At 41.8% G+C, this 25,943-nt stretch overlaps 1 protein-coding gene across 1 annotated transcript in view; it reads left to right on the forward strand.

The window, feature by feature from the left end:
• AACS (acetoacetyl-CoA synthetase) overlaps nucleotides 1-25,255 on the forward strand; it is a 37,464-nt gene extending 12,209 nt beyond the window's left edge. The window contains exons 5-18 of the mRNA XM_066331747.1: nucleotides 3,131-3,228; nucleotides 7,207-7,321; nucleotides 7,814-7,895; nucleotides 8,005-8,152; nucleotides 12,163-12,243; nucleotides 13,278-13,402; nucleotides 16,106-16,170; nucleotides 16,352-16,474; nucleotides 17,778-17,891; nucleotides 18,031-18,156; nucleotides 19,643-19,712; nucleotides 20,367-20,425; nucleotides 21,162-21,364; nucleotides 23,929-25,255. Coding sequence (XP_066187844.1) covers nucleotides 3,131-3,228; nucleotides 7,207-7,321; nucleotides 7,814-7,895; nucleotides 8,005-8,152; nucleotides 12,163-12,243; nucleotides 13,278-13,402; nucleotides 16,106-16,170; nucleotides 16,352-16,474; nucleotides 17,778-17,891; nucleotides 18,031-18,156; nucleotides 19,643-19,712; nucleotides 20,367-20,425; nucleotides 21,162-21,364; nucleotides 23,929-24,066 — 1,547 coding nt within the window. The 3' untranslated portion in view covers nucleotides 24,067-25,255. The remainder of the gene's footprint in view (nucleotides 1-3,130; nucleotides 3,229-7,206; nucleotides 7,322-7,813; nucleotides 7,896-8,004; nucleotides 8,153-12,162; nucleotides 12,244-13,277; nucleotides 13,403-16,105; nucleotides 16,171-16,351; nucleotides 16,475-17,777; nucleotides 17,892-18,030; nucleotides 18,157-19,642; nucleotides 19,713-20,366; nucleotides 20,426-21,161; nucleotides 21,365-23,928) is intronic.
• Nucleotides 25,256-25,943: the final 688 nt, after the last annotated feature.

Here is a 25,943-nt window from a genome sequence, read left to right on the forward strand (position 1 = left end):
TGAACACATGTAAGTGTAATCTTGGTGTGTGCTAGATTAAGCAAATAGCAACTGACAGAAAATGCTGAGGCACTTAGTCCTGAGCAGATCAGGCTGTAAGTGCCTCTTAAAAAAAAAAAATAAAATCCAGACAGTGTTTTTAAAATGCACTTGTCCTGCTTAGAGACTTCACAGGTTTTATGTCAGGTAAAGCTTTCATTTCTCTGTTTTTATGGAGATTGTATACATTTTTATAGTTCTGAAGTGCTGCTGGGACCCTTGTGTCTTACTCTGATTTTCCTGCTTGATGAATTCCCAGTTCCTGTGTTTTGAGCCCTTTATTCAGTTGTTTTTCTAGTTCACCCAAAGAGGAAGGTCCTTTTCTTGTAACAGAAGGTGGTTTCCACCTTTCTTACCATCTTCAAGAAAGAGAAATACCTCCTATGGCCTTCCCTGTGCTGACAAATCCTGGTTTTGATCATTTGCTAAAATATTATCTTAAGGAGCATGGAGGCTCCAGTTAAATCTATGAGCAAACATGATAAATATTTAAACCAGCAGTACCATTATTTCTCAGTAATACAGAGCTTTTGTGCATAGGTCACTGCTCTGTGACTCCTGCCTGATGTTAATCCAGCTAAAGAAGTTGCCTTTTTCCATCCTCTTTGTCAGCAGCATTCCTGTTTCTCCAGTTTTAGGCACTGGGGACCTGTGTCAGCCCACTGGGTGCCCTGAGGAGTGTGCTGCTGTCTCCAGGGGCACACTCAAATGCAGGGAGCTTTACATACATGCCAGTTGTGATCAGCTTGAGAATCTCAGATGTGGGAGGAAGAAAAAAAAAAATAATTTACTTCTAAATGAGAATCCAGTTCGAATCAGACCTGCAGGAGAAGTAGTTTGTGTCGTTTAGCTGTTGAGAGAAAAGGAACATGAGTCCTTACACTGCTGTGTTGGGAGGATCTCCAGCCAGAACAGACCCAAATTTTTATCTGTGATGGTGTTTGGATAAATCTGTGAGATCCCAGAGAGCAGCAAGGCTCCTGGGATCAGGTGGAGGCACAGAAATGCAGAGTCAGTTGCTGTGTGTGTTTTGTACCTTTGGGCACTTTTGGCTGGTATCCTCCAAAACTCAACCACCACCTCAAAGGCAGCTGACAAATGAAAGTAATGATTTAATTGTCTGGCTCAAAATGATCACAGACTTTGCCTTGAGGGCTTTTGTGTGGAGTGTTGAAAAGGAGAATCCTTAAAACAGAACTGAAGGTTATAAGTAAGTAACAACTGCTCCAAAGCATGAAGAGATCTTTCAGTTTTCCTTGCACTCTGCCCTCCTGGTGATCCCATCCAAGAAATGCTCAGTGGAAATATTTGGCATCAATTTAAGAATTGCTCTCGTCACACAAAATGACATTTTGGTCTGTTCTGGTTCATGTATTTCAAATTATTTAGGGAGGAATATTTATCTTACAAGAAAAATCACTGAGATTTTGGGATACTGTGCCTTCCATAAACCTTGACCCCAAGGGAAAAACAGCAAAATAAATAATGCTTTTATGGGCATGAGCTTTTGCTGCTCTTTATGTGCTGAAGAACTTCACTGAACAAACCACCATAAACTGTAGGCAGTTCTAGGGAGTCTTTTGTATCTTAACATGGCATGAGGCTTTTATTCACAGTTGTGTGTTTTCTAGAAATTGTTGGGAATAAGTAATAGTGCTGTTTTAAAACTTACTGCTCCCAAAAGCCCAGCAGCCTGCAGTAACTGCAGTGGCACTGCTGGTTTAAGAAACTGATCTCACTGTTTTGGTTTTTTTTTTTTTTTTTTTTTTTTTTTTTTTTTTTTTTTTTTTTGAATGAGGAAGAATCTCAGTTTAAGAGATTAAAATTAAAGTTCACTTTTTACAAAGTTGAGAAAAGATGGATTTTTTTTTTAAGCAATGTAGAAAAACCTCACAAAAATCCATCTTATCTCCTACTTGGTAATATTAACATAGCAGAAATTGCTGTTAAGATTTGTGATCTCAGTTCCTGTCCTGAAATATCCATCCATAAATATCTTTTTTTGAGAAGTGCCTGGCACTGGTGAGGGTTTGCTGCCTCTTGATACTTGGGGTGCACCTGCAATCCAAGATCTCAGTGCCCACCACTGTTGGTGAACAGGTTGGGAAACATTTTTATTGCCATTTAAGATTTGCTTTCAAATGTAGACTTGTAATTAGATGTCAGAGTACTGCAGTTAGGCCCATCCTGTGCTTTTTTTAAAAAGTACTTGGATGTGTTTTTGGTTGCTTAAGAAAGGTGATCTGAAACTCCAGAACTCTGATCCACTTCAGTGTAGTTTGTGAATTCCAGTTGCATGTTTTCATTTGTGGGCTGGATTCTGAGCAGTGCAGAGTCAGACTCAGCCACCCAGCACCTTCTGGAGAGTTGCTCAGATTGAGCTCACTGAAACTAAAATCTGACTTCCTTGACATTAATTTATTCTGCATGTTGTGATAAATTGAATTGAAATCTTGAAAATCTTGCTGCAAGCTAATGAGAGAAACCTGAAGAGCCACATTTGTGTGGGAAGGTTCCAAGGCTTGTCCCACTCTATTATTCCCCTACCAGCTGATACACTGGTTTTGCTTGTTTGTGTTTGAGATTCTGGCAGTGTCTACCAGACAACATTTAGCTTGGTGAGGCTGAATCTCTGCTCTTGAGCTATTTATAGTCTTTCCTTGCAGAAACTGGTTCTTTCTCTAATGGCTGTTCCTGCAGTCTTGTTCCATTCCCCTGCATGCTGCTGTATTCTTAGTCTTTGTGTACCCCAATCAATCACTAATTCTCTCTTCCAGTTACTCTCTTCACTGTGCTGCACTCATATCCTGAAAGGCTTATTAATTAAGCAGGAACATTTGTAAATTGGGAATAATACTGTAGATAAAAACCCGAATGCAAATATTTTGATAAACGGATTTATTACTAATTCTTCGTGTAACTGATTTGGCTTCAAGGTACAACATTGATTACGTGCAAAGCCTCAAAAGGTGCTTCAGTCTGGGATTTTATATTTTAAAGCCTGTTTGCTGTATATATTATAATTCATTGTATTATTTAGAGGTTTTTTTTAAGTGTTGGTCCATCTGTAACCATCCCACCTCTGCCCTAGGTTACCTCCCCAACAGCATCCACGCCGTGGAAGCGATGCTGGCCGCTGCGAGCATCGGCGCCATCTGGAGCTCCACGTCCCCAGACTTTGGCATTAACGTGAGTAACCTCGGTGCCTGCGTTGCAAGAGCAGCCCTCGCTGTGTCCCAGACACACTGGAGGGTGATAAATTCAGGTGACAGATGGGTTCTGGTCCCTTCAGCCTTGCTGCCACCTCCTGGCACAGCCGAGCGCTCCGCGGCTGTTCCAGCTGCACCAACCCGCTCACTCCTGCTTGTCACTGCAGATTTTCAGCTCCGTGGTTTGAGTGGCCTGAGCTGCTCGCTGTTGAGATATTTTTAGATGGGCTCCATGGTCTTGGTGAGCTTTTATTATATTAAGTATGCAAATGAGCAGCAGTGCAACAGAGTTGTCTGAGGCTTCTTCCCAAATCTCACCCCAGGCTGCTCAGGCACGCTCAGGTTTTCACATTCCAATTTCTTTGCCTTGGTATCCCATCCTTTGCCTCCTGTCAGGGTGAACTCAGCACCAACCCTGGTTGCTCTTATTCACAAGACTTTATTTATCAACAATGAGGAATTCCATACTAATACCACTAACCCAATTAACTCTTTTAATTAGTGTAGAAATAAATGCTGTGTGTGAAAATATGACACCCAAACAGATACGTCCTGGAAGCTTTGGGAATATATTCTGCTCTGTTTGGAAAGTCCTTAGCAGACATCAGCAGAGCTAAATGATTTCTAAGGGGGTTGTTGAACCTTTCTCGTTCTTCTATCTAAAAGTTTTCATGTGGAAAATGTAACATTTTTGAATTGCACAGTGTAGAGAACAGTGTTTTTAGATAAACCCCTCGATTTTGGTGTTTAACCCCAGTGGCTGGGAAAATGTATGGAATAATCATTCCTGGATTAGCACTAGAGGGCAGCAGCATTCCATGTCCTTACACTTGAGGATGTATCGTTGGGAAAAAGAAAATATTAAAAAAATCATTACAGCATGTAATGATCAATCTGTTCTACAAATATTTTCTGCTTGCTCAGAAAATGATGGTGTGGAGTATTTTCTGTGCAATGTGATTCGATCTCTTATCTGGGGGAAGATTGTTCACTTTACTTGCATTACAAAGGGCTGGTGTGTTTTCTGTCCATGTTGGTGTGCTATTGTTTTCAGTGCCCAGCTTTTAGTTTTTTGTGATAGTTTTTTAATGAAACTTGGCCTTGGAGCTGCAGTGCCATCAATATCATTTATTTTCCTTTTGGCAGTGCGTGTTGGCATGAATTCAAATCCTAAAATCCAGAGGGAGATCAGCAGAGGCCCCCAGAAACATTGGCTTCCACCCTGAAGAAAAACTATTCCTCCTCTTGTGAAGTTGTATTAGTTCTTTATTATAAAAAAGAATTGTGCTGCGAGAAACAGCGTAGCATTTCCACCATTTGAAGTCCAATTGTGTGTGTGTGTGTGTTTAGTGAAGCTCAGAAATGTCACTCCTCTGAGCTGCCTACACACTGCAGGCTCTGAATGCCATCCCTCCCCAGGCTTCCAGCCTTGAGGAAGTCTGCTGTCAGAGAGCCCCCGAGCTGCCTCCCACGCACCACGCCACTCTTGGCAGCTGCTGCCTCATCTCTCTACTCCTTGTTATCCCTTTTCCATAAATTAATGGCCAAGTGGTGGCCTGTGCATGAGGGATGGTTGGATTTCAAAGTTTATAAAGGAGCTCTGCTCACAGAACTGGGTGAGGAGCCTTTGGTGAGCTCAGTGCAGCTCCGTTTGTGGAGCCCTGCACAATTTTTTGGACAGAACTGGAAGCTCGTGGAGTAGAAGGAGCCATATCTGCTACACCTGAGCTTTTTGTGGAAGGAATTCCTTGCTGAGCCATCTGGTTGGATTAAAGTTCCAGTGTAGCAATTACATGTTCCATCTGTTTGTATTGCCTTTGTATCATCTCAGGCTGCCCTGTGGGACTGGAGCCTGCCAGTGCTAATGAATCTGACTGGGTGTGTTAGCAGCTTTGGTAGGACCCTGAGAACTGGAGCCATCCCTGCTTTTGATTCACACTTCTCTTCAGATTTGCCACTTCTCTTTACAGTACCCTCAGTGCTCATCAGTCTGAATTTTTAAACATCAGGCAGGGTGGAAATGGGCTGTGTGTGCTCTGCACTCAGCGTGAGGGTATGCACACACACAGAAATGCACACAGCACGTGTGTGGCTGCTTGGTCTGTTCCTGGGCAGTGGTAAAAAGGAGGTGTGAGAATATACCAAAGAAGCAGGAAATTTAACTTCATGCTCCCTTAGAGAGTAACTGTAATGTATTAAATTAATCTCCATTTCTGAGTTTGTTAGGTAACACACTAGGAACTTCTTGAAAACCTCTTCTGGCACTTCACAGATTCTGGTGATTTTTTTTTTTTTTTTGCTTTAAAGTAATTGATAAATTTGAATGTCAGTGCATTGTCACTGTATTTTCCTATAATGTGAACAAGAAAAAGGAGATACATCTTTGATAGGAGGGAAAGCTGTTAAATGACATTCTCAGCTAATTAATTTCTATTTAGCCGTATTCCTATACCTTAGCTGTGGTTTCCTGAGGAGACAGCATGAAGAAATTGTCAGGACTGGGCTCCTGTCCTTTTGCAGCAGATTTTTTTGCAATGCTGAGCAGCCCAGCTTGGGAAGGAGTTGAACAGAGATGAGTTGATTGTGATGTTTTTGCTTTCATCTTCTGATTTGCTACTAATTTGTTTCTCATTTTGGCTGCAATGTAGAGGGCAAAATAGAAAACAAGAAGAAGAAAGAATGCTGGGAAGAATATGCAGATGACTCAAGTCTGATTTCTGCAGAATGATCTAGGAGATTGTTCTTGAACACTTAGCTGACAATTTTACAGTATTGTGTAATCTCGTAGTTCTTAATGCTCCAAGTAATGGAGCTAGAAAGGTTTGAACATCAGTGTGCTGAGAGCTTTTATTGAAAGGATTTGCTTCTTGCTGTTGAATACAAAAAGATCCATTTCTGGTAGGCTGCTGCATGCAGTGTACATGGGGAAAAAGTAAATGCCAGAAGGGTTTTAATCTCAAATAGGATGATAGCTGTGGTAAATTGGTGAACACAGTGTAAGCTGGAGGAGACACCTGAAAATTTAGCATTTGAATGTGTTGTGCTGCAGAGATTCTAAAGGAGCTGTGGTGTCTTTTGTTGGTAGTCTGTGTGTGTTCAATATCAATTTATTTTGCTAAAAACCCAGTGGCTTGGTTTCCTTTGTTAATGGTGGCAGAACAAAGCTGCCAGTTCACGTGGGGACCCACCTCACTGTCCCTGTTAGGGCCACGAAAGAACCAGCAGGCAGCACAAAGGTCAGCATGGAAAACTCTCTCAACTTTATTTTTCTGGCTCCATCTTGTACACACTTTGGCAAGGGAAAAGATTGGCTGCACAGGCAGCCACCTCTTCAGCTTTGTTGGTGAACATCAATCCTCTTTTTCCTCCCAGAGGAGAAATATGTAAACAAAATAAGTTCTAAGAATACACATTGTTTTCTTGAAGCTACCCGAGAATAAAATGCAAACAGTGAAAAGCAGGTGAACCTGGGGTGACACATCACCACAGAAATGCATCTCCCCAAGGCTGGTGTTTGTTCCCCCAGCCCTGGTGCTGTCACAGCAGCTTGGGGCACGTGGAGCTCCTGCTGCAGGTGCAGCCAGGGGTCCTGAGCACCTTCATGGACACCAAGTGCCCAATTCCTGCTCACATCAGTCCTGGTGCTCTTTACAGGAGTCTAATCTGACTTGCAAGGGGGTTTTTTAGCTGTTTAGGACTTTGTGAGCTTGTCCTGTCCGTAAAGAATGTTCTGTGTCATGGGTTGATCTGTTTAGGGGTCATGAGATAGATTGTCACAAACCTGTTGTGCTTCAGAGATCTCCTGTAAGTGAAAGACAAGCAGGCAGTCTTTTAACAACTCTCCTGTTAATCTTTATCCCTTGCTTGTTTTGGAATTTGCATTTAGCCCCCGCTGAAGTTTCCTACTGTAGTAATAGTTAATTCCATGTTTTTAACACGGTTTTCTCTTCATCCTTAGGGTGTACTGGACAGATTTTCCCAAATTCAGCCCAAGCTCATTTTCTCTGTGGAAGCTGTTATATACAATGGCAAAGAACACAACCACTTGGAAAAGCTGCTGAGGGTGGTAAAAGGTATTTCACTGCATCCCACCTGCTCTGTGGCTCTGTGAGCACTCAGCCTGCACTGCCACTGCTTGTTGTTGTCTTTCCTTCTTTATGGTGGCCACTGAGGTTTTCAGAATAGATTTGGGTAAAAGCTGAATGGTCTTTTCTGTAATTTTAACAGTTTTCTGCTTGCTTAACTTTAATAGATCATCAGAAATTAGCCAGCAGTAGAAGCAGGGGAACAGGGGCTGATGATGGTGTTTTTAAGCTCAAGCAAAGTGCTGCTGAAGACAAATGGAGAGGTATTACAGCACTAAAGCTTGCAGATTTACACATAAAAAGCTGGCAGCACTGAGGAAATTACATCTCGGGTAACAATTCAGTCCTCTGGGGTTTCAATACTCAATGCATCAGAATTATTTCTGTTACTTAGTGCATTGCACTGTATGATTCAATCAGGCAGAAAAGACCTTTGCTTATGTAACTGAATGTAGGAAATAATTTTCTTCCTTCTTCCAGGGCTTCCAGACCTGAAAAAGGTGGTGGTGATCCCATATGTATCTTCAAGAGAAGCCATAGATATTTCTAAGATTCCAAACAGGTAATGGGAGCACTGCTGGGTACAAAGGTGATCTTACACATGGGCTGGGGTAATGCTTTCAGAAAGTTTTGAAATGTTCCTTTTTTTTTTCCCCCTCCTTCTTGTGCAGTGTCTTTTTAGAAGACTTCCTTGCTACTGGGAAAGGAGAGCAACCTCCTCAGCTGGAATTTGAGCAGCTGCCTTTCAACCATCCTCTCTTTATCATGTATTCCTCAGGCACCACAGGGGCACCAAAATGCATGGTTCACTCAGCAGGGGTATGTCCTCCCTCCTGGAGCTGCACTGGCTGTGCTTGACTGCTTGGGTTACATTTTGCCTTTAACAGCATCACTCCCTGATGTATTTTAAGGAGAAATTGATTGCTGACAGTTTTTCAGTAACTTGACAGTGAACCGTTTTTATTTGTTAGTGGCTATTTGAAAGCAGGGGTATGGGTATTTGAAAGATGGATAAGGATGTTAAGGACATAAAATATTTTGGTTTAGAAATCAATGTGGAGACCTTTCAGATTCCAGGGGTTTCCTGGGAGCAAGTGTCACTCACAAAAGCACCAGAAGTGGCCTGACTGACAATTGAAAAAGAGAGGCCAAAGAACTTGAATTGGGTGTTTGCAACTGAATTTTGGACATTGTTAGCTTGAGGCCCAGAGAGAGCTTGCAGCTTTTATAGTTTCTTACCTTGAACATTCCTTCATGTCTGTCAGTTTAGAGTATGTCATCCTCATCAGTCCTTTAAGGAAGGAAGCCAGAGAGGTGGAATTTCCTTGAGTGTAGGTTTTGCATTGAATGGAAACTGCCTGAGGCAGTGTCTTGTTGTGGCTATAGATAATCTGATACTGGTGCCAGAATGACCCTTCCTCATGTGCTTTCCACTTGATGTAAGGAGCAGTGTTGAAACTTTAATTCTGCTATAATTAATAATAATTTCCACTGAAGCAGTGTTGAAACTTTAATCCTGCTATAATCCTTAATAGAAGGCAGGGTTTTTTTTCCCCCATTTAAGGCAGGCAGGATGTGTTTTTAGAGCACTTTGTACCGATGTGGATAAATGGAACTGCACAACTCTTAGCCAGGGTCCCTCATTGCTGCTGTTTGCTCTGCAAGTCAGGATGAGCATCCTGCAGGGCTGGGTGGCCTGAGGGCAGGCTCCTTTGATGCTGTGCCCCAGTGTGTGTGTGTTCTTGCCTCTCTTTGATGGCAGGGACTGGAGGATTTGCCCACAGACAAATCCCCTGCTGCCTGTAAACACTCTGCTTTATATCTTATCAGTCAGTAGGAGAAGGTACCAGGCAGCACGTGGATGTACAGAATGGTCCCTTTGGGACACAAATCCAATGTTTGTGAAGAAGAAAGGAGGTGGGTTTTGAAGTTTGACAGCTGTTTTGAAGCTGTGCTGGCTTTAGACTGGTTAAATACTTGCAGAGGTGGATTAGCAAAAAACAGGGGAAGGTGTTTTGTTCAGTGATGGGTGATAAACACTAGAGATGAAAAATAGCTGTAGATCAGACAATAGGCCTTTTCTTTTGCAAACTTTTCCCATGTTACCTGTGTTAGCTTGCCCTGAATCATGACTCTGCTTTCCAGCTGAGTCATGTACAGAGCTACCTTAGAGTTTAGGTCAGGCTGCTCATCCTTGCTGGGGAGGAGAGCAGGGGATGGATGGATGAATAAAATCTGTTATTTGTGGTTATTCTGTTCCCACTGAGCAGCTCTGTAGTTGTGGTGCCAGCACATCTGGCCAAAAAGCAAATGGTTGCATTAGAGACCTCAGTGTTTGAGTAGGACCTACAAAGTCCATGCAAATAAATTCTTAGATGTCTTTTACACACTTTATTGGGTTTGGCTGTTTGTTGTAGGCTTAATCTTGTTTCCACTGGAATTAATAGGATGATTTGCATTGATTTGATTTAAAAAAAAAAAAAAAAGGCAAAATTAGCCTACTGTCTTTGTTTTATTTTCCAACCTTAGTTTAAACCAAGTGTGATTCTGGTAGTGAAGACAGCAAGAAGAGATGACATTTTGGTGAAGACATTTCAATTACTGTATTTATAGTATGTTCCAATGCTGGTTTGTTACTGTACTGATTTTAGATGGCAACAGGCAGCCTACTTTACATTCACAACTCAGTTTATCTCATTCTGCAGTATGTTTCTGGTCTGTTTTCTTGCTACACAGTGAAATGACATACATAAATAAAGAAAATGAAGCCAGGTCATGGGAGATGATTATTAAAAATGGTGGCTCAGAGGAGTAGGCTTGGTTTTTTTGATCCTGGAAGCAAAGCTGTATGGTTTTGACCAGCTGGGTGTGCTGCAGAAAGATGTTCTTTAGTCCTGAAAATATTGGTTCATCATCGTGCCTCATTCATATCAGGCCCTTTTGCAGTTACTCCATACTCCCAGCTACCTAAGGAGAGAATTTTGACCTAAAATCCTCTTCAGTTCATGTCTATCCATCTCAAGGACTTGCAGGGCTTGGTCTTAAACCTCTGCACTGCTGCAGATTCCTCGTGTGGGTGCAGGCAGATCCCTCTGAGGCTGTTTCCTGCTCACATTCTGCTGGAGAGCACTGCTGCTCTGAGCCCAGCCCTGAGCTGCTGCTCCTGCCCCTCTCAGTGCTCAGCCCTGCTTTGGGGATCCCTGCTGAGGATCCCAGCTATTCCTGCTGCTTCCTGACTCTCCAGATGTTCAGCACCTCACCAGCCCTGCCTTGGGTCCTGAGGAGAGGAGCAGTGACTTTTATCAGCTGCCACATCTGGTGGGAAGTGATAAATGCTTGGGGTTTAGTGGGAGGGGCATGAAAGTCCTATAAATAAATTTATAGGAGAATTAACTCAGGGGAGCATTTTGGGCTGTGAGTTTAGAACAGCTCTGCCTTCTCCCAGAGTCCTTTTGTTTTCAGCCTGAGATAGAATTTACCAGCTTTTGCAGGGGAATTGTTCCTAGCCTATACCTAAAACCATTGTTAAAAATCCCCTTTTGGTTCCAAAACTGTGAGGTAGTGAAAACTAAAGGAAAGAAAAAGGAAAACCAGTATTTATATAATTGAATATGACTTTTAATTTTTGCTGTTTTGCGGGGCTCTATCAGAATCTCCTGCAGGGACAATGTGCTTTCCTTTATAAATGCAGTAATTATGTAAACACCTGCAATTCTTTTGGCAACCTTACCGACTCAGTTCGATGCAGTGTTTCTAAATCCCGATTTTTCCGGGTGATTTTCAGCTGCAGGAGGTGGCAGCTGTAGCTAGATGGCAGCGTTGTGACACCTGAGGGCGTTCAAACAGCAGTAGGTGAATTCAGACCTGCTTCCTTTGAGCACTGAAGTGAAAACAAGATTTAATCCTTTATTTTTATTTAATGTTTTCTGCTTTTTTTCTCCTGAAGCATGTGCCAGTTTTTACGACTCTCCTTTTTCATTTCGAATGTTTATCTGTAATCTGTTTTCTTTCAGTGTAAATCTTGTTTCATGCTTATGAGGCTCTTAATATTTTCCCTATGACTCCTTGCATAAATGCAAAAACCATTTTTTATTTTAACACTGGCTACATTAATTTGCCACTGCAGTGAAGTGACTTAATGAAGTTGTCTGTAAATTTATTTATCCAAGCAAGTTATGCTTTAATGATGAGCAGGAAGGTGGTTTAGCAGCATTTCCAACAAAAGGAAGTCATACATTTCGGGCCATTATTAATATTGATGCTCTGAGCAGCGAGACATTTCACATTTCTAGTCACTGCAGTGTTTACAAGAGATCTCTACTGTCAGCTCTTTTGTCTCCTAGATGTTAATAGATCAGATAATTTGGGCTCATGGTGCTAATGTTTAGCAGCTGCTGCAGTTTGTGGCAGCCCTCAGTCCTCCCATTGCCCAAATGCATCCAGAATGAAACTGTCAAAGGGCCTCTCTTGGCAATATCTGATGGCTGAAAGCCTGCTGTTAAAATTAGGGTCTGCATGGAGAACTCTGCAACTCTGATGGCTGTAGGGAGTTGTTTATTCCATGGATTAAAAGTGATGTGCAGTGGGAATTGCTGAGGTCTAATGAGAGAGGCTGAAAAGTTATGTGAGAAAATGGAGAATGCAATTGCTGCTGCTGTAGCTAGGCCCTGGGATTTACTTCACTTGTAGTTCAAGGAAATACTTGCTTTAATCCTGGAGTACATCCTGCAAGCTATTGACTGTGCTGGTGTTTTTGAAGCCTTAATGTGCTGTCAGAGTTTTGCTTTTGATTTATGTGATCTCGTGTTTTCCTTTCCCTCTTTTTGCAGGGCACCCTCATCCAGCACCTGAAGGAGCACATTCTTCATGGCAACATGAGCAGCAATGATGTGATTATGTACTACACAACGGCAAGTGGGGCTTAAGGCATTTTTTTAAACATTGTAGCATCTTTTTCCTGTAAAGATGGGACAACTTTTCATACAAATCCAAAAGTACACTTCTTTGTGTGTTAAATTGACTGCAAGGGGTTGTCCCATCTGAGTTTCAAAAAAAAAAAAAAATCAGGTGAAATAATAAAATGCAACAAGGACCTTTCTGATGAAAGGTCAAACCCATGTTAAATGTTTCTGACCTAAGTGCTGAGGAAAATGGATTGATTTTTAGTCTCTTAGGTTTATTGATCAAGCTGCCTCATCAATAGCACCTACAAATCAGATTCCACCTTCCTGCAGGGCTAGGTCATACTGAGGATGAGAATTTGTTATGTCTGTGTTTTGATTGTGAGGGAAGAAGCTGCCCAGCTCTAAGCTTGATAAAGGCAAGGGGCTAAACCTCATCTGAGTTCAGTTCTATTGTGGTGGGGGTGTTTTTTTTTTTAATGCTGTGATGATGAAAAATGATTCCTGAGCCTTCTGTGACTGTAGCAGTTTGAGAAGGCTGATGCCTTTCCTCATGAGCTCCCTTCTGAACTTTAACATGACGAGTCAGTTTGCAATATCTCCATGGAGGGATCATGGTAATTGCCTTGTCTCGGAGTTGTCCTGTCTCCTGCCTGCTGCTTTAGAGCCGTGTGTGCAGGGAGGTGTGGGATCCCCACCTCATTAAGGCTTTGTAAGGAGCACTTAGATGAGCATCCATCAGGAACAGGCAGCTGAGGCAGGCCTGGGACAGGTGAGAGGATGAGCAGAGCTTCAGCTTTATTCCCTGATATGATCAGACAAAATCAGCGGTGTGGGTTTAACAGCAGGAGAACTTCAGGCGGGGGAAGTGGAGGGGAAGGTGGCACCTCTTGCATGAGGGCAGGGATCCTGCTGGGGTCCAGTTTCTCCCAAGATCTGCATCCTTTGAGAGTTGCCTGTAGCTCCTGTGGCAGCAGCCAGCCCTGCTGGGGCTGCCAGGACTGCAGGCTGTGACACTTATGGAGGTTTCTTCTCTCCTCCAGATCGGCTGGATGATGTGGAATTGGCTGGTGAGTGCACTTGCTACAGGAGCCTCAGTGGTCCTGTATGATGGATCCCCTCTAATTCCTTCCCCCAATGTGCTCTGGGACCTGACTGACAGGCTGGGGTATGTATCCAGGGTAAATGGCACTGCCACAGTGACCCAAACCTCCTCACTGAAGGTTCTTCTTGGTCAGGAACTCTGCACAGCCTGACACAGTTTATCTTCTGGCTCAGCCTCGGGTGTGGAGCTGCTTTTACAAATTTGTACTGAAACATTTTCTGAGAGAGGAGGAGAGACAAAGAGCTGATTGTTTCAAATGGGAGTCAGGTATTAGAATTCCAGGCAAACAAGGACTTTGGGTTCAATAGTTGTCAAGAGCAGCCTTTTCAAAAGGCAGTAATTGGGAGCAATCTGAAGAGTAATTTCTCAGCACACTCAGAACTTAGTAAATAAGAATTCTTTTTTCAAGCAGCTCAACCTAAGATTTTAATATGGAACTCTGACTTAAAGGCATAAATTGACTGGAAGGGCTCAGCAGGGCTGCTTATGTTTTCATATTTTGCTTTTTAATCTATAATGCCTAGTTCATGCTGATAAGCCGTTCACTAAGTGTTTTATGCCATTTTTTGTGCCTGAAAATGCTCTCAGCACCCTTTCTTGAAGGTTAGAGAAAAGGCAGGTAGCAGATAAACAGCTGTAAAACCCTGTGATTACATTTAGCTTTGTACACTTTGTTAAATTTTGGTTTTTTTAAGTTTATTTTGCAACTTTCCTATTTTGCCAGCTGCACATGAGGAGTAAATTTGAATTTTATTACCAGTAAAAGGAGTGTCATTTTTAATTGATAATTAAAATTGTTTGTGGTGGAAAGTGGATGACAAAAGATTCACTCTCTGACTCTGCATGATTAATAATTTAAACTTCACTGTCTTTTGTGACATGTAATATTTAAAGACTGACATTTTCTCTCTGGCTATTATAACTGAAGCTTAATGCCAAGTCAAAATTCTTCCAGTAAAAAAAAAAAGGCACAAAAGAAACCCACAAACTTCAGCCATGCTTCACCCCTCAAAGAAACCCTGCTAGAACAACAGGCAAAAAAAAAAAAAATTGAGAAACAACCCAGCTTATTTTTAAGCATTGTTTCCACATGCCAAAAGCAAGTGAAGATAAATGTGTCTGCATGTCTCACTTTTGTAATCTGGCGCTAAAAGCGGTGGCCATCTGGGTGCTACTTCATCATGCAGTCTGTTCCCAGCTCACTCATATGTTAAATATGTTAAGGAGAAAAAAAGGCTCCAACATGTGAAGATTACCTTATTCTCTGAAGAGGCACCACACTCTGTTCCTTCAGAGAGCATATTCTCAGGGTATCATCAGGATATCTCATCCTGCGTGGCAAGAATGACTCAAGTGGACACATCCATTAATGAGCTCTGCAGGGGAATTGGTGGATGGTGACTAAATGCAGTTATGTAGCATTTGGAAGGAAATAAAGGGAGATTTGGCTCTACATGTGCTGTAGAGGAAGTGTCAAAGAGCTTAAAATAGAGAAGCATTTTGTATTCTAATGTAAAATAAGCGCTGGTTTTGAGGCATAGAGGGAAAGTGAGATGTTACACAAGAGTAAAAATAGTTCACATGATTGGGGTGCAGGGGAACTGAGGAGCTCTGGGCTGGGGGCTCTGCTGGTGGGGGGTTCCCTGCTCATGGCAGGGGTTGGAACTAGATGATCTTCAAGGTTCCTTCCAGTCCAAACCATTCTGTGCCTCTCTGGTGCCCTTCCCATGTGCCTGATAAACTGCTCTGTGCACTGCTGCCTTTGTGCAAGGAGCCTGCTCCTGCCTGAGAGGGGAATCTTCCACCAGCCTGGCAAAGGCAGAGAGCCCCTTGATTGAAATACTGCCTTCTCCTTGCCTGGAACAGTGTCCTACCTCCCCTCCTGCCTTTGGAGGAAAACCCAACCCAGCAGGATCATTTTTAAGCTCTGCTGGTGAGGAAAACCCAACCCAGCAGGATCATTTTTAAGCTCTGCTGGTGTTGTCCATGCTCTGTGCACTCAGGCTGTGTCCCTTACCCTCATCCATCTCTGCATTTCCTTCAGTGAGTTTATTGCTGGAATGTAAAATGAATCAGTGGAAGCCAGGTATGAGGATTTCCTGAAGGTCAGAGGGAGCATTAAACTGGCACTTGCATTGACAGATGGAAGCACACACAGCCTTTGTTTCAAGTTTTAATTCTGTTGTATTGGAGAGCTCCAAACACACTTTGCAAGGGCAGAATGGAATTGTTTAGTTGGGCCAAGTTTCCTGTTCATTTAGGCTCAGGCTTCACCACTGGAAACTGAGCAGGTATCTCCAAAAAATCACTGGTTGCTGTCCCACAGTGAAGTAAATTTTTTTGTCAAACTGTGCCTTGAAATGAAGTTTCTGTGTAAGACTCTACCAAGGCACTCTTGGGAAATTATGGTCCATTAATAAAGTAAACACTGTAACATTTTGTGATGCCTCTGGAGTGTTCTGCAGTTACAAATTCCTGTAAATGTAAGTGAATGTCTTTGTGAGGTGGGAAAGCTTTGCTTAATATTTCAAGATGGAGTTAAAAGTTTCAAAGCTGCAGAGATGACATTTGATCTGACTGATTTTGATAGTTCAAAAGGATGTGCCTTGCACTTGGAAAGCTCTAAGAGGCTGCATTGTTTGTCTAATCCACGTAGAGTGTGTACCAGCCTCTGCTCACTGCAGTGGGAATTGCAGGTCTTTAGCATCTTTGCATATTTAAATATGCAAAACATGTAAACCTTTTTTTTTTTTTTTTCTTCTCTAGGATCACCATCCTTGGAACGGGTGCAAAGTGGCTGGCTGTGCTAGAAGAGAAGAATTTAAAACCATGTAAGCTTCAAAATGCTGGTGATTCCCTTCTGTCCTCCCTCCTACCTTTCCTCTCCTGGTTCTGACTCTCTGCCTTGTCACAGTCCTTTATGTAATTACTCTGGATTGTAGTGACAAATGGTTCCAAACACTGGGAAAAATTCTGCCTTAACCTGTGTTGCTTTTCTCCTTTTTTTTTAAGGTGAAACACACAACCTCCAAACACTCCACACTATCCTGTCTACAGGATCACCTCTCAAATCTCAGAGCTATGAGTATGTCTACAAACACATCAAAAGCAGTGTCCTCCTGGGATCCATTTCAGGTGAGGCTTTTATGCTGCAGCATCTCAGTGATTCTCTGATTGCCTGTGCAGCTCCTTCCTGCTTGTTTGGGAAGCTTAAGCCTTTGGATCATTTGGGATTGGTTATAGTTAAACTGGAACGAGCTGTCTTTTTAGTGCTGAGCTTTTTCTGCATAATTCACTGTGCCATAATGAAACTCAGGCACTCCAAAGTGGTTTTTGGTGGATGTTTTGGATTTTAAGTATGATCATTTATTTTGACTGGCTGTCCTTAGGGGTGGCAGGGTGAGATCAAGCAAAGAGTCTATTAACCTACAGAACATACTGTTCTGCATATAGCTGACTTTAGCAGAAAATACCTCTTGGAGAGTTCCCATTTCAGTTCTTTTGTGCCAAGTAATTGGCACTGCAGATGGGATTTTTTTTTTTGTAGATTATATAATTAGAGAAATATCAAGCCCCCATGCTGTGCAGTTTGTTGTGAGCAGTGCTGGCTGAGGCAACTTCTGCTCACGTTAAGGTCCACCACAGCACTCCTCATTTTGCTTTGTAACAAGGACTGACTTTTTCAAAGGGCTTTTTAACTCAGTTTGATTTTTTTTAAAATGTAACTTTTCTGCTACTGAAGTTATCTTCAGACTCTGGGCTCGGTAAGAGTAGTGCTGAATCTAGAACTTGCTACTACAGACATTAATAGACTCAAATGCAGAAGCCTATTTTTGAGAAGAGCTAACATGATTGATTTGTGTCTTAATTCTCTTCCATGAAGTCCTAAAAAGACTATAAATATTCCAGTTAAGTAAGCACTTTGACAGTATCTATTTTTCTTAACTGTTCATCCTGAAGGCCTGGCTCCCCTCCTCCCGTGCTGATAAGGTATAAAAGCTGAGTAAATGCTGAGTGGAATAGCTTGACTGGTTACTTTAAACTAATGAAAACCAACAAGAAAACATTTCTAAGTAATTCTGTAAATATCTGGAATCTGTAAATAGGACCTGTTTGTTTTCGCTCTCCTATAAATGGAAATTTCCTTAAATGAGATTAAAGAGGCTGTTGAAAGGAGAAAAGTTATGCCTTAAGGGATAGTTCTGCATGAAAGACATACACATATAACAAGATCTATAAAGTAAGAAAGAAAGCCTTTTATTCAAGCCACAACATCCTGGAAAATGCTGTTTGTTCTATGCTGCTTAGTGTGGATCAGAAGCCTTTGGCAAAGGTTGGCATTGGCTGTTCCAGAATTCCTATGTAGTTTTTCAGGTTTGCTTTTTCCAAAAAAAAAAAAAAAATACTGTATATTCTCAATGGATTTCTTTTGTTGTAGGTGGAACAGATATAATTTCATGTTTCATGGGTCACAATGTTACAGTTCCTGTTTACAAAGGAGAAATACAGGCCAGAAATCTTGGAATGGCTGTAGAAGCATGGAATGATGAAGGTAACTATGGTCCAAAATACTGTGCACATGTAGAAAATACAGGAGCTAGATGATCTTTAACAACAAATGTGTGGTGATGCTCTTGGCATTTTTACTGTTACTTAGGAAATGTGGAAAATGCCTCTTTCTCTGTCCACAGGAAAACCAGTTTGGGGTGAAAGTGGAGAGCTGGTGTGCACTAAGCCCATCCCCTGTCAGCCCACACACTTCTGGAATGATGAGAATGGAAGCAAATACAGGAAGGCTTACTTTTCCAAATTCCCAGGTATGTAAGAAGGCTTTGCATGCTGCAGACTGAGAGGAGAGACACAGGTTTATTTGCTGCTGCCCAGTGGCAGCCACAGGAGCAGCTTTGAGTCCCAGTTTCCAGGGTGAGAACTCCACAATGTTCCATAACATCTCACTCTGTTTTCTCGTGTTTTGTTTTGAATAGAGATTCAAATAAAACTAATAAAGATCTAATTAGACCAGAGCTCAGCTTTGCTGCTGCTGTCATTGGGCAGATCTGCCTGTCCCAGGCTGCTTTGGCATGGCTGTGAGATGAACAGGTCAGGAGCAATCAGCTGTTGGTGACTGAGGAGCTGCTGCACCTCTGCCAGGCTGCTCCTGCCTGAATCCCAAAGGAGAAGTGCTGACCTGCTGCCTCATTAGCATGAGGATTAAAGATATATTAAATATTTGCTGCCTCAGACATGCATAGTCTGCATCCTTATCCTTCTACAGAATACAGGAACAGGCACCTGAGGACCAGAGGCTTTTCTTAGTAATCATGGAGGATTCTGCTCATCCAGGGCTCTTCCTGATGTGGCACAGTAAAACCAAAATCCCTGATGCCTCTGGGGCAGGGATTTTCTAGGAGCAGGATCTCCAGCTGCTGGTTTTTTGATGTGGAAACTTTTTTTTTTAATAGCAACAATACAGAGTGAATTCACAAGAAAAGTCAGGATGTGCAGCAGGAGATAATCATGTAGGAAAACTGAGGAATGTGAAAGTTGCAGTCTGTATTTAAGCCTGACAGCAGCAAATAGAAAAAAAAAATCTGTGTGACAGTTTTAAGATTGAAATCACTGAGGTTCTGTCTGGGACCCCTTTTCTGTCTTTCCTTGTAAATGGGTTTGAGATGGTAACAATTAAGTTGGAAGAATAGTCTTATGTGCAAATACTTGAGGTTGGTATTTTTCCTCAGAAAAACTTGAGTAGAATTGGGTTGTGCTTCTGGTTTTGGCAGGCTGCTGTGGCAGCCTCAGTCTTAAAGAATAATGAAAAGTCAAACCTGATTTTACATTTAGACAAATCAAGAACAGTAAGCACAAAAGCTCTTTAGGGAATTGTTGATACCTATTACACAAGCCCAGAAAGCTGCTTGTACAGAACTGTGCATAATAAAAGGATCAAGAAAGACAATGAATCAAGGTGGGAATGTTGTTACTTTTGTGGAAGATGCTTCCAGTAATTCAGAATGAGCTGTTCAGAGCAGCTATTCACTGGTTTTGTAAGGAATGCTGTGTAGTCATGCAGACAAGCAATCAGGTGATAACCTGGGGTTTGATCCTGATTTCTGAGCTGCTCCTGTCTGTGCTGGTTCTTCACAGTCACTGTGATTTGGGGTGTTTGTGGAGCTCAGTGTTGGGGGCAGCTCTGAGTGTATCTGTTGCATTTCTGTGCCTTTCACTCAGTTAATGCCAGTTGAGTTACTCAATGCTGTGTCTGGGTGAAGAAATCAGCTGCTTAACCTTTGCCCTTCCCCCTAGGTGTTTGGGCCCACGGGGATTACTGCAAAATTAACCCCAAGACTGGAGGAATTGTCATGCTGGGGCGCAGGTACAGTGTTCTGCTGGAGGAAACAAATGTTCAGATTTGCAGTCTTCACCTAGGAGTAAAATGCACATGATTCTGTCACCCTGTTGTTAGCTTTATATTAATTTTATTGAATCCCATATTACGGATTTCAACCCTGAAATTAGAGCAGCTGGATTTGAGGGAAAGGGAGCATATTTCAGTGTTCTATCCCACTTTTGTGTTTATGAACACAAGACTCTACTGCACTTGGTTCTGTGTTCCATGGCTCATAGTGGTGACAGGAGTTTGGATTGAGAGTTCAGCACATCCCAGGTTTTGGGATTTGGCTTTTCACCACCTTGTTTTTACAGCAAAACTTCCTTACAGCAGGTCAGGTATTAAGTCGTGCCTGTGTCAGTGATCAAAGACATTCAGGGTCACAACTGGGGCTGAATTTACTGTTTGCATTTCAAAGTTGCTGTTAGGAACAAAGTTGAGGGGAATTAATGATGTTGCTGTTCTCTGTGCAGATTCATTCTAATGAGTAAAATGCCTTTTTGACTCAAATTCGCTTAAAATTGTTTCTGATGTGGTTTTGCTGTCACTAGAGAGACTTGGTTAATTGCATCAAATTTTCCTCTTGATCAAGCTGTGATCATATTTTAATGTTTTGTTGTTTTATTTGCAATTTTTCAGTGACGGTACATTAAATCCCAATGGAGTAAGATTTGGAAGTTCTGAAATCTATAACATAGGTATGAAATCAACTTTCTGCCTCTTCCAGCTCTGACACTGTTGCCTTAAATCTGAAATTTAAGCATTAGAAGGTGTTTAGAAGGATTAAGTGAGAAAAAACTTGCTGTTTTTCAAATGAGACTGTACAGAGTATCTTAGTATCAGTAAAATTTGGTTTTGTAAACTGAAAACTGGCTGATTTCCTGAAGCACCTGTAGGGTGGGAGGTAACTCCTTGGGATGTACAAAAACAACATTATATGGGACAGGTTTTTTCTTTTCTCTTCCCCTAAAGGCAAGTTTTTGACACTGTTTTTATTGTACTTTGCTGATAATTAGAAGGAGTTTTCAGAAACTTCTATATTAGAGTTGTATTTCAAAGCCTGTGTTGTGACAGGTGGGGAAAACTGTCCCTGTAGAGGTGCTAATCTGAGACTCAGGGACCTGTTCCCTCCTTGTTCTTGTGTCACCAGGACTTTGAGTCTCCTGCCTGTGCTGCAGTGGGGAAAGCCAGAGAAAACGGCTTAGTGTAAAACCTTAACTGTCCCCAAAGTAACTTTATTATGGACCTGAATGATCCTTAAACCTCCATTTCCACCTGCGAGCTGAAATTCCAGAGCAGGCACAAGATGCCTGTTTCCCTTTACCCACCCAGGGGAGAGATGATTTATTTTATTGCTTGGCTACGACCCCAAACCCTTCGCGCGCGTCCTGAACCTTCCACGCTCCCATCCCCTAACAAACATCCCGTTTGCAGTGGAAGCCTTTGAGGAGGTGTCTGACAGCCTGTGCGTCCCTCAGTACAACAAGGACGGCGAGGAGAGGGTGATCCTGTTCCTGAAGATGGCCTCCAGCCACTCCTTCAGCCGCAGCCTGGTGAAGCGCATCCAGGACGCCATCCGCCTGGCGCTGTCGGCCAGGCACGTCCCCAGCCTCATCCTGGAGACCAAAGGCATCCCGGTATGGAGGGGAAAAAGGCTGCCTGCTGTTGTCTTTGTCACCTTGAATAGTAATTAAGGAGCGGTTGTCACTGCTCTTCAAACCCACGTACGGTGGAAATTTTAGCATCTCAAAAAGTGTATTGGAGCTTTATAAATAGTTTGGCTGTGTCGCCTAGCAACGGCTTTTCATCTCCTCTTCAGCCGAGCGTGGTTTTTGTTGTTTTTTTTTTTAAATGGGGTTGAGTTTTCTCAGTAATATGTACTTAAACCTCTTAAATTACCTTTTTAATATTTTTTTCTTTTAACTTTGGCTTTTCTGGCTGTCCATAAGCACATTTTGTTTTTGTTTTCCTGTTAAGAGTGACATTCTTAGGAAAGCTGAGAGCCCTCGGCGAATTCAGAGGATCATTTTGTAAACCATTTCACTTTTACATCTGTTTAGCCACTTAAACGTAGCTTTTTCACTGTCTTGACTGTAAGAGTCTTTAAAATGAAATTGTTGTGCTTGTTCAGGAGGAGAAATTAGTGTAGCTGAAGGTTCTGCATGCTCAGTCATTTGAAGGTGTTCTGCTGGAGCTCTTTGTGTGAACTCTTCAGCTGGAATGGCTGTTTTAGAGCCCTCTCTGATGTTACAGTCTCCTCAGTGACTCTGAGCAGGAAAATGGGGCTGCAGAGTGTGGCTTTTCCCAGTCCATTCCCACACAGACTTGAGTGTGTCTAGAGGAAAGACTTGAGACTTCAGAGCCATCATTTGGTAGTGGTGCCCCTTTCCTGGCACTGCAGGTTTCCATGTGGAAGTGCTGTAGGGTTCAGAATACTCTGTGTGGCCCACAGAGGGATCTGCTCCTGCTCCCTGGAGTTAATTTTGTTTCAGGATGCTGTTGGCAGGTAGTCCTTGGCTCAAAATGTCTGCATGAGTGTAAAATTCCCTGAAGTTGCCATTTTCTGGGCTGCAGCTCAGCTTCTGTGTGGAGTGTTGAACTTGTGAACCGTGTGAATCACCTGAATGTACTGCAGGGAGGTGTTTGGGATGGGCTGCCCCTCAGGAGAGGCTGCTTAGATCATTAATTAGTTCACACATGGACTGAATTGAGTGAATTTTAATTACCTTTCAGAAAAACCTGCCAGTGCTGAAGTGATCAAAGCTGTTTCCCATCTTTCTTTAAAAGTTTTGCTTGGAAGGGAAACTGCCTTTTCTCTGCTACTTTTGGAAATGTGTTTGAATCCTCATCTGAAAAGACAATTTGATCCTGACACTGGTAGAAACAGTCCAGCTGTGCTGAGGTGATTTAGCAGCACAAAACAGTGGTTTCAGCAGGATATTCAGCATTTAAAACATAGTGTGAATTTGTCTAGTTCTGTCCTGACCAGATTAAACATTCTGGTCATCATCCACAGGATTTACTGATTAAACTAATTTACTTTGAGCAGCCTTATCTTTTGTTAAAGGGGGCAGTTCCCTGCCAGGCCACTGAGCTCTTGTGGTTTCTGGTCACCTGTGAAAATTGAGTTTGCTGATTGTTGAGGAGACAGATGAAGGTGGCTTAGGAGAGTTACACGTGAATTCAGCAGATCTAATGAGGAGAAGTTTGGTTTTTGTATGGAGATAATGTTGTTAGAGTGTGCTGAGGATGATTTCAGCTGGCTCTGAGTGATCTCCAGTGATAAATGAGGGAGCTCAGGAGGTTCAGTCCTGGGTTCCCTCCTCAGCAGATTGAGCAGTAAAGCAGCTGGGTCCCTGTCCCCAGAGCAAACAGGAGCTTTGAGGAGGGATTTGTGTGTCAGCTTTTCAAAGCTGCCACCCCCAAAATGTCCCAGTGGTACCAGCACCAGGAAAGGCTCAGAAAGTGCCTCTGAGAACAGAAATCACCCAAGATGGGCCTTGGCTGTTCCTGTTCACACTGCAGCAGATCCTCCTTGCTGTGTCAGAAGTTACAGTGCTCTGATCCTGAGAGAAGAATTTGGAGGTTTTCCCCCTGCAGTGTCCTTACTTTGAGTCACACAATGTAATAGAATTTGTGTGATTCATGAGTGGAGGTGAAGCCTCTGTTGGTTACGGTTGATTTTATTTGTTATGGTTTGTTTTGAAACATTTAACTGTGGAGGACCATTTAAGCTGAGAGTTTCACTTCACCCTTTTAGAAAAACTGTCCAATTCAGATAAGATCATCATGGTTTTCTTCTTCCAAAGCCCTGTGCAGTTGGGCTTTGTTTTTTGAGCCCACCCTTAAAAATTAAAAATTTTTTTGAACATTGGATGTGTCAGAACATAAACCCCAAATATTTTTAGTGTTTGTACCATGATTCTGATCTGGTTTTGTTGTTTTCTAGTGGAGCTTGATCATGTTCTCACAGAATTGCCAGTAGGAGTAATAAACTGACACAAACTCTTTGAATTCTACCTACTCTTCAAGTGATTTTCAGAAGAAAGTGCTTCAAGTGTAACAAAAAAGACATTCTGCTAAATTTTGATAGAGCTCTGGAATTGGTGGTGGTGGGGAGGGATGTTTCATGAATATTTCCATAAAGCCACTGCATGAACAAAAAAAATGTAATTTTATCTTTGCTGGTTTTGTTTTTCAGTATACAGTAAATGGGAAGAAAGTGGAAGTAGCTGTGAAACAAATAATTGCAGGCAAACAAGTTGAGCAGCGAGGAGCTTTCTCCAACCCAGAGGCTTTGGACCTGTACCAAAATATTCCTGAGCTTCAAGACTATTAAAGTCACTTGTTTGGGTGGTTTTTATTTTATTTCTTTTTTTTTTGTCTTTGTTCTGTATTTGTTTTGTATATATCAATACTGTATGTAAAGAAGAAAAGCTCTATTTAATACCAGTGGTTCTTTTAAAAGGAAAAAAAAAACTATTTCATGAAGTGCATTATGAAAGGCTTGGGTAAAGCTTAGCTCCCTTTTTATTTGTTAAATATGCCATATATGTTTTGAAGTTTTTTTCCAGCCTGGAAGGAGAAACCTGCCTGTTTTGATTTTTCTATATATGAGTGCATCTTTTCTGGTTAGATTTACATCAGCAGCCCATCAAATGGGAGCACCAATAGTCGCAGTTGCAGATATTTCTTTCATAAAATGTTTGTGGTTTTTTTTTTTTTTTAAACTGGATTTTTAGCAATGTTTTTCAATCCCTGTGTTTGTCCCCTGTAAGGGAACACAGAGTGATTTTTAACCCTTTGCCCCTGAACCATGCAAGTGTTCTCTGTGTAGTGTGCATTAAAATGTTTTTATAAAGCCAAATCATAATGCACTAAGCTCATCTGACTTGACTCAGAATCATTTCAGTCCTGAAATCTCTCATGGTACCTTTTGGAGGGGAAATTGCTGCTTCATTTTGTGCTGGAGCCTTCTCCTCGTTTGAAGCTGTTGGCTTGAGAGACTTTTGGGGGGCTCAGGAGGTGAAGGGAGCATTTTCCTCCTCCTCATTCCTGGGGTAGCTCCAGGAATTGACTGTCATTACTGTGGATTAACATAATCGTGGTTGAAGAAAACATTTTGCTTCCTTGGTTGGAGTCCTTTGGCTCGAAGGTTAGCTGAGGAATTCCTGGGTGTTTCTTTATGAAAAGCTTGATGGGTTTTGTAACTTTTTTTACTAAATGTCACGTTGAAAGCGAGAGACCCCTTTTCTAGGTCTGTAACCCTCCGGTTTATAAAGGGAAAAAAAAATACTGTAATTAAAAAACTGAGCTTACTGAAACAGTGAAATGGAAGCACTAAAGTGTTTTGTTTTACATAAAAGACAGTTGCAGTAGTTGTACCAACCCTGGCATTCAGTGTCTCCTGCACTATTTGAATTTTGTGGGTGAAATATTATTGTACTTACGATTGTGTTGAATGCATTCAGCGATGATAAAGAGTTAATTAAAAGGAATCAATGCTTTATATATATAATTATATATTACATCTCTCAGCTGTTGCTGTCTTCATTTCCCTTTTAACTGGGTGTCATGAAATAATTTTCAGCTTAGTTTGTGACTGATTTTAATGGGTTTAATTCAAGTCCAACTTAGCAGAAAACTTTCTGTGCTGGTATTTTCTCTACTGTACCAAGTCAGGCCATGCTGGTGTGATAATAAAAGTACCAAGCACCCATTAGAAAAGTAGAAAAAGGAGTTATCAAACTGCCAATAACCTATGATTAAAAGTACTTTAAAATTCCTTCCCTTTCTGGCTTGCTATATATAAATTTTACATTAACTGTGACTTTGTATTCATTAAAACTTCATTATATTGTTCTTTAATTCATGCAAAATGTCTGAGGTTTACCAAGCCCACAGATCCTTATTAATAAGTAATTTTGGGTTATTTTCATTAATTAAAGATAGTTTAGAAGCAGAGATACATTAAGAACATATACAATGCCTGCTTTTCTTAATCCTTTACCATGTTGGAAACACTGGAGAAAAGTTGAATTAATGGATATAATTTGATCTCCTGTAATTGTCAGATGTTGCAAAGCTTTTCCCAGACATCAGTTACAAACAAAAATATAGATTTCATCCTGTGTTGCCCTGAAAATCACAGGTTTTACCCAGAAACACTGGATGGATGCCTTAGGGCTGCCAGGATGTAGCTGTTGTACCTTGAGT

The sequence above is a fragment of the Sylvia atricapilla genome, chromosome 17, assembly GCF_009819655.1.
Source record: "Sylvia atricapilla isolate bSylAtr1 chromosome 17, bSylAtr1.pri, whole genome shotgun sequence".
NCBI lineage: Eukaryota > Metazoa > Chordata > Aves > Passeriformes > Sylviidae > Sylvia > Sylvia atricapilla.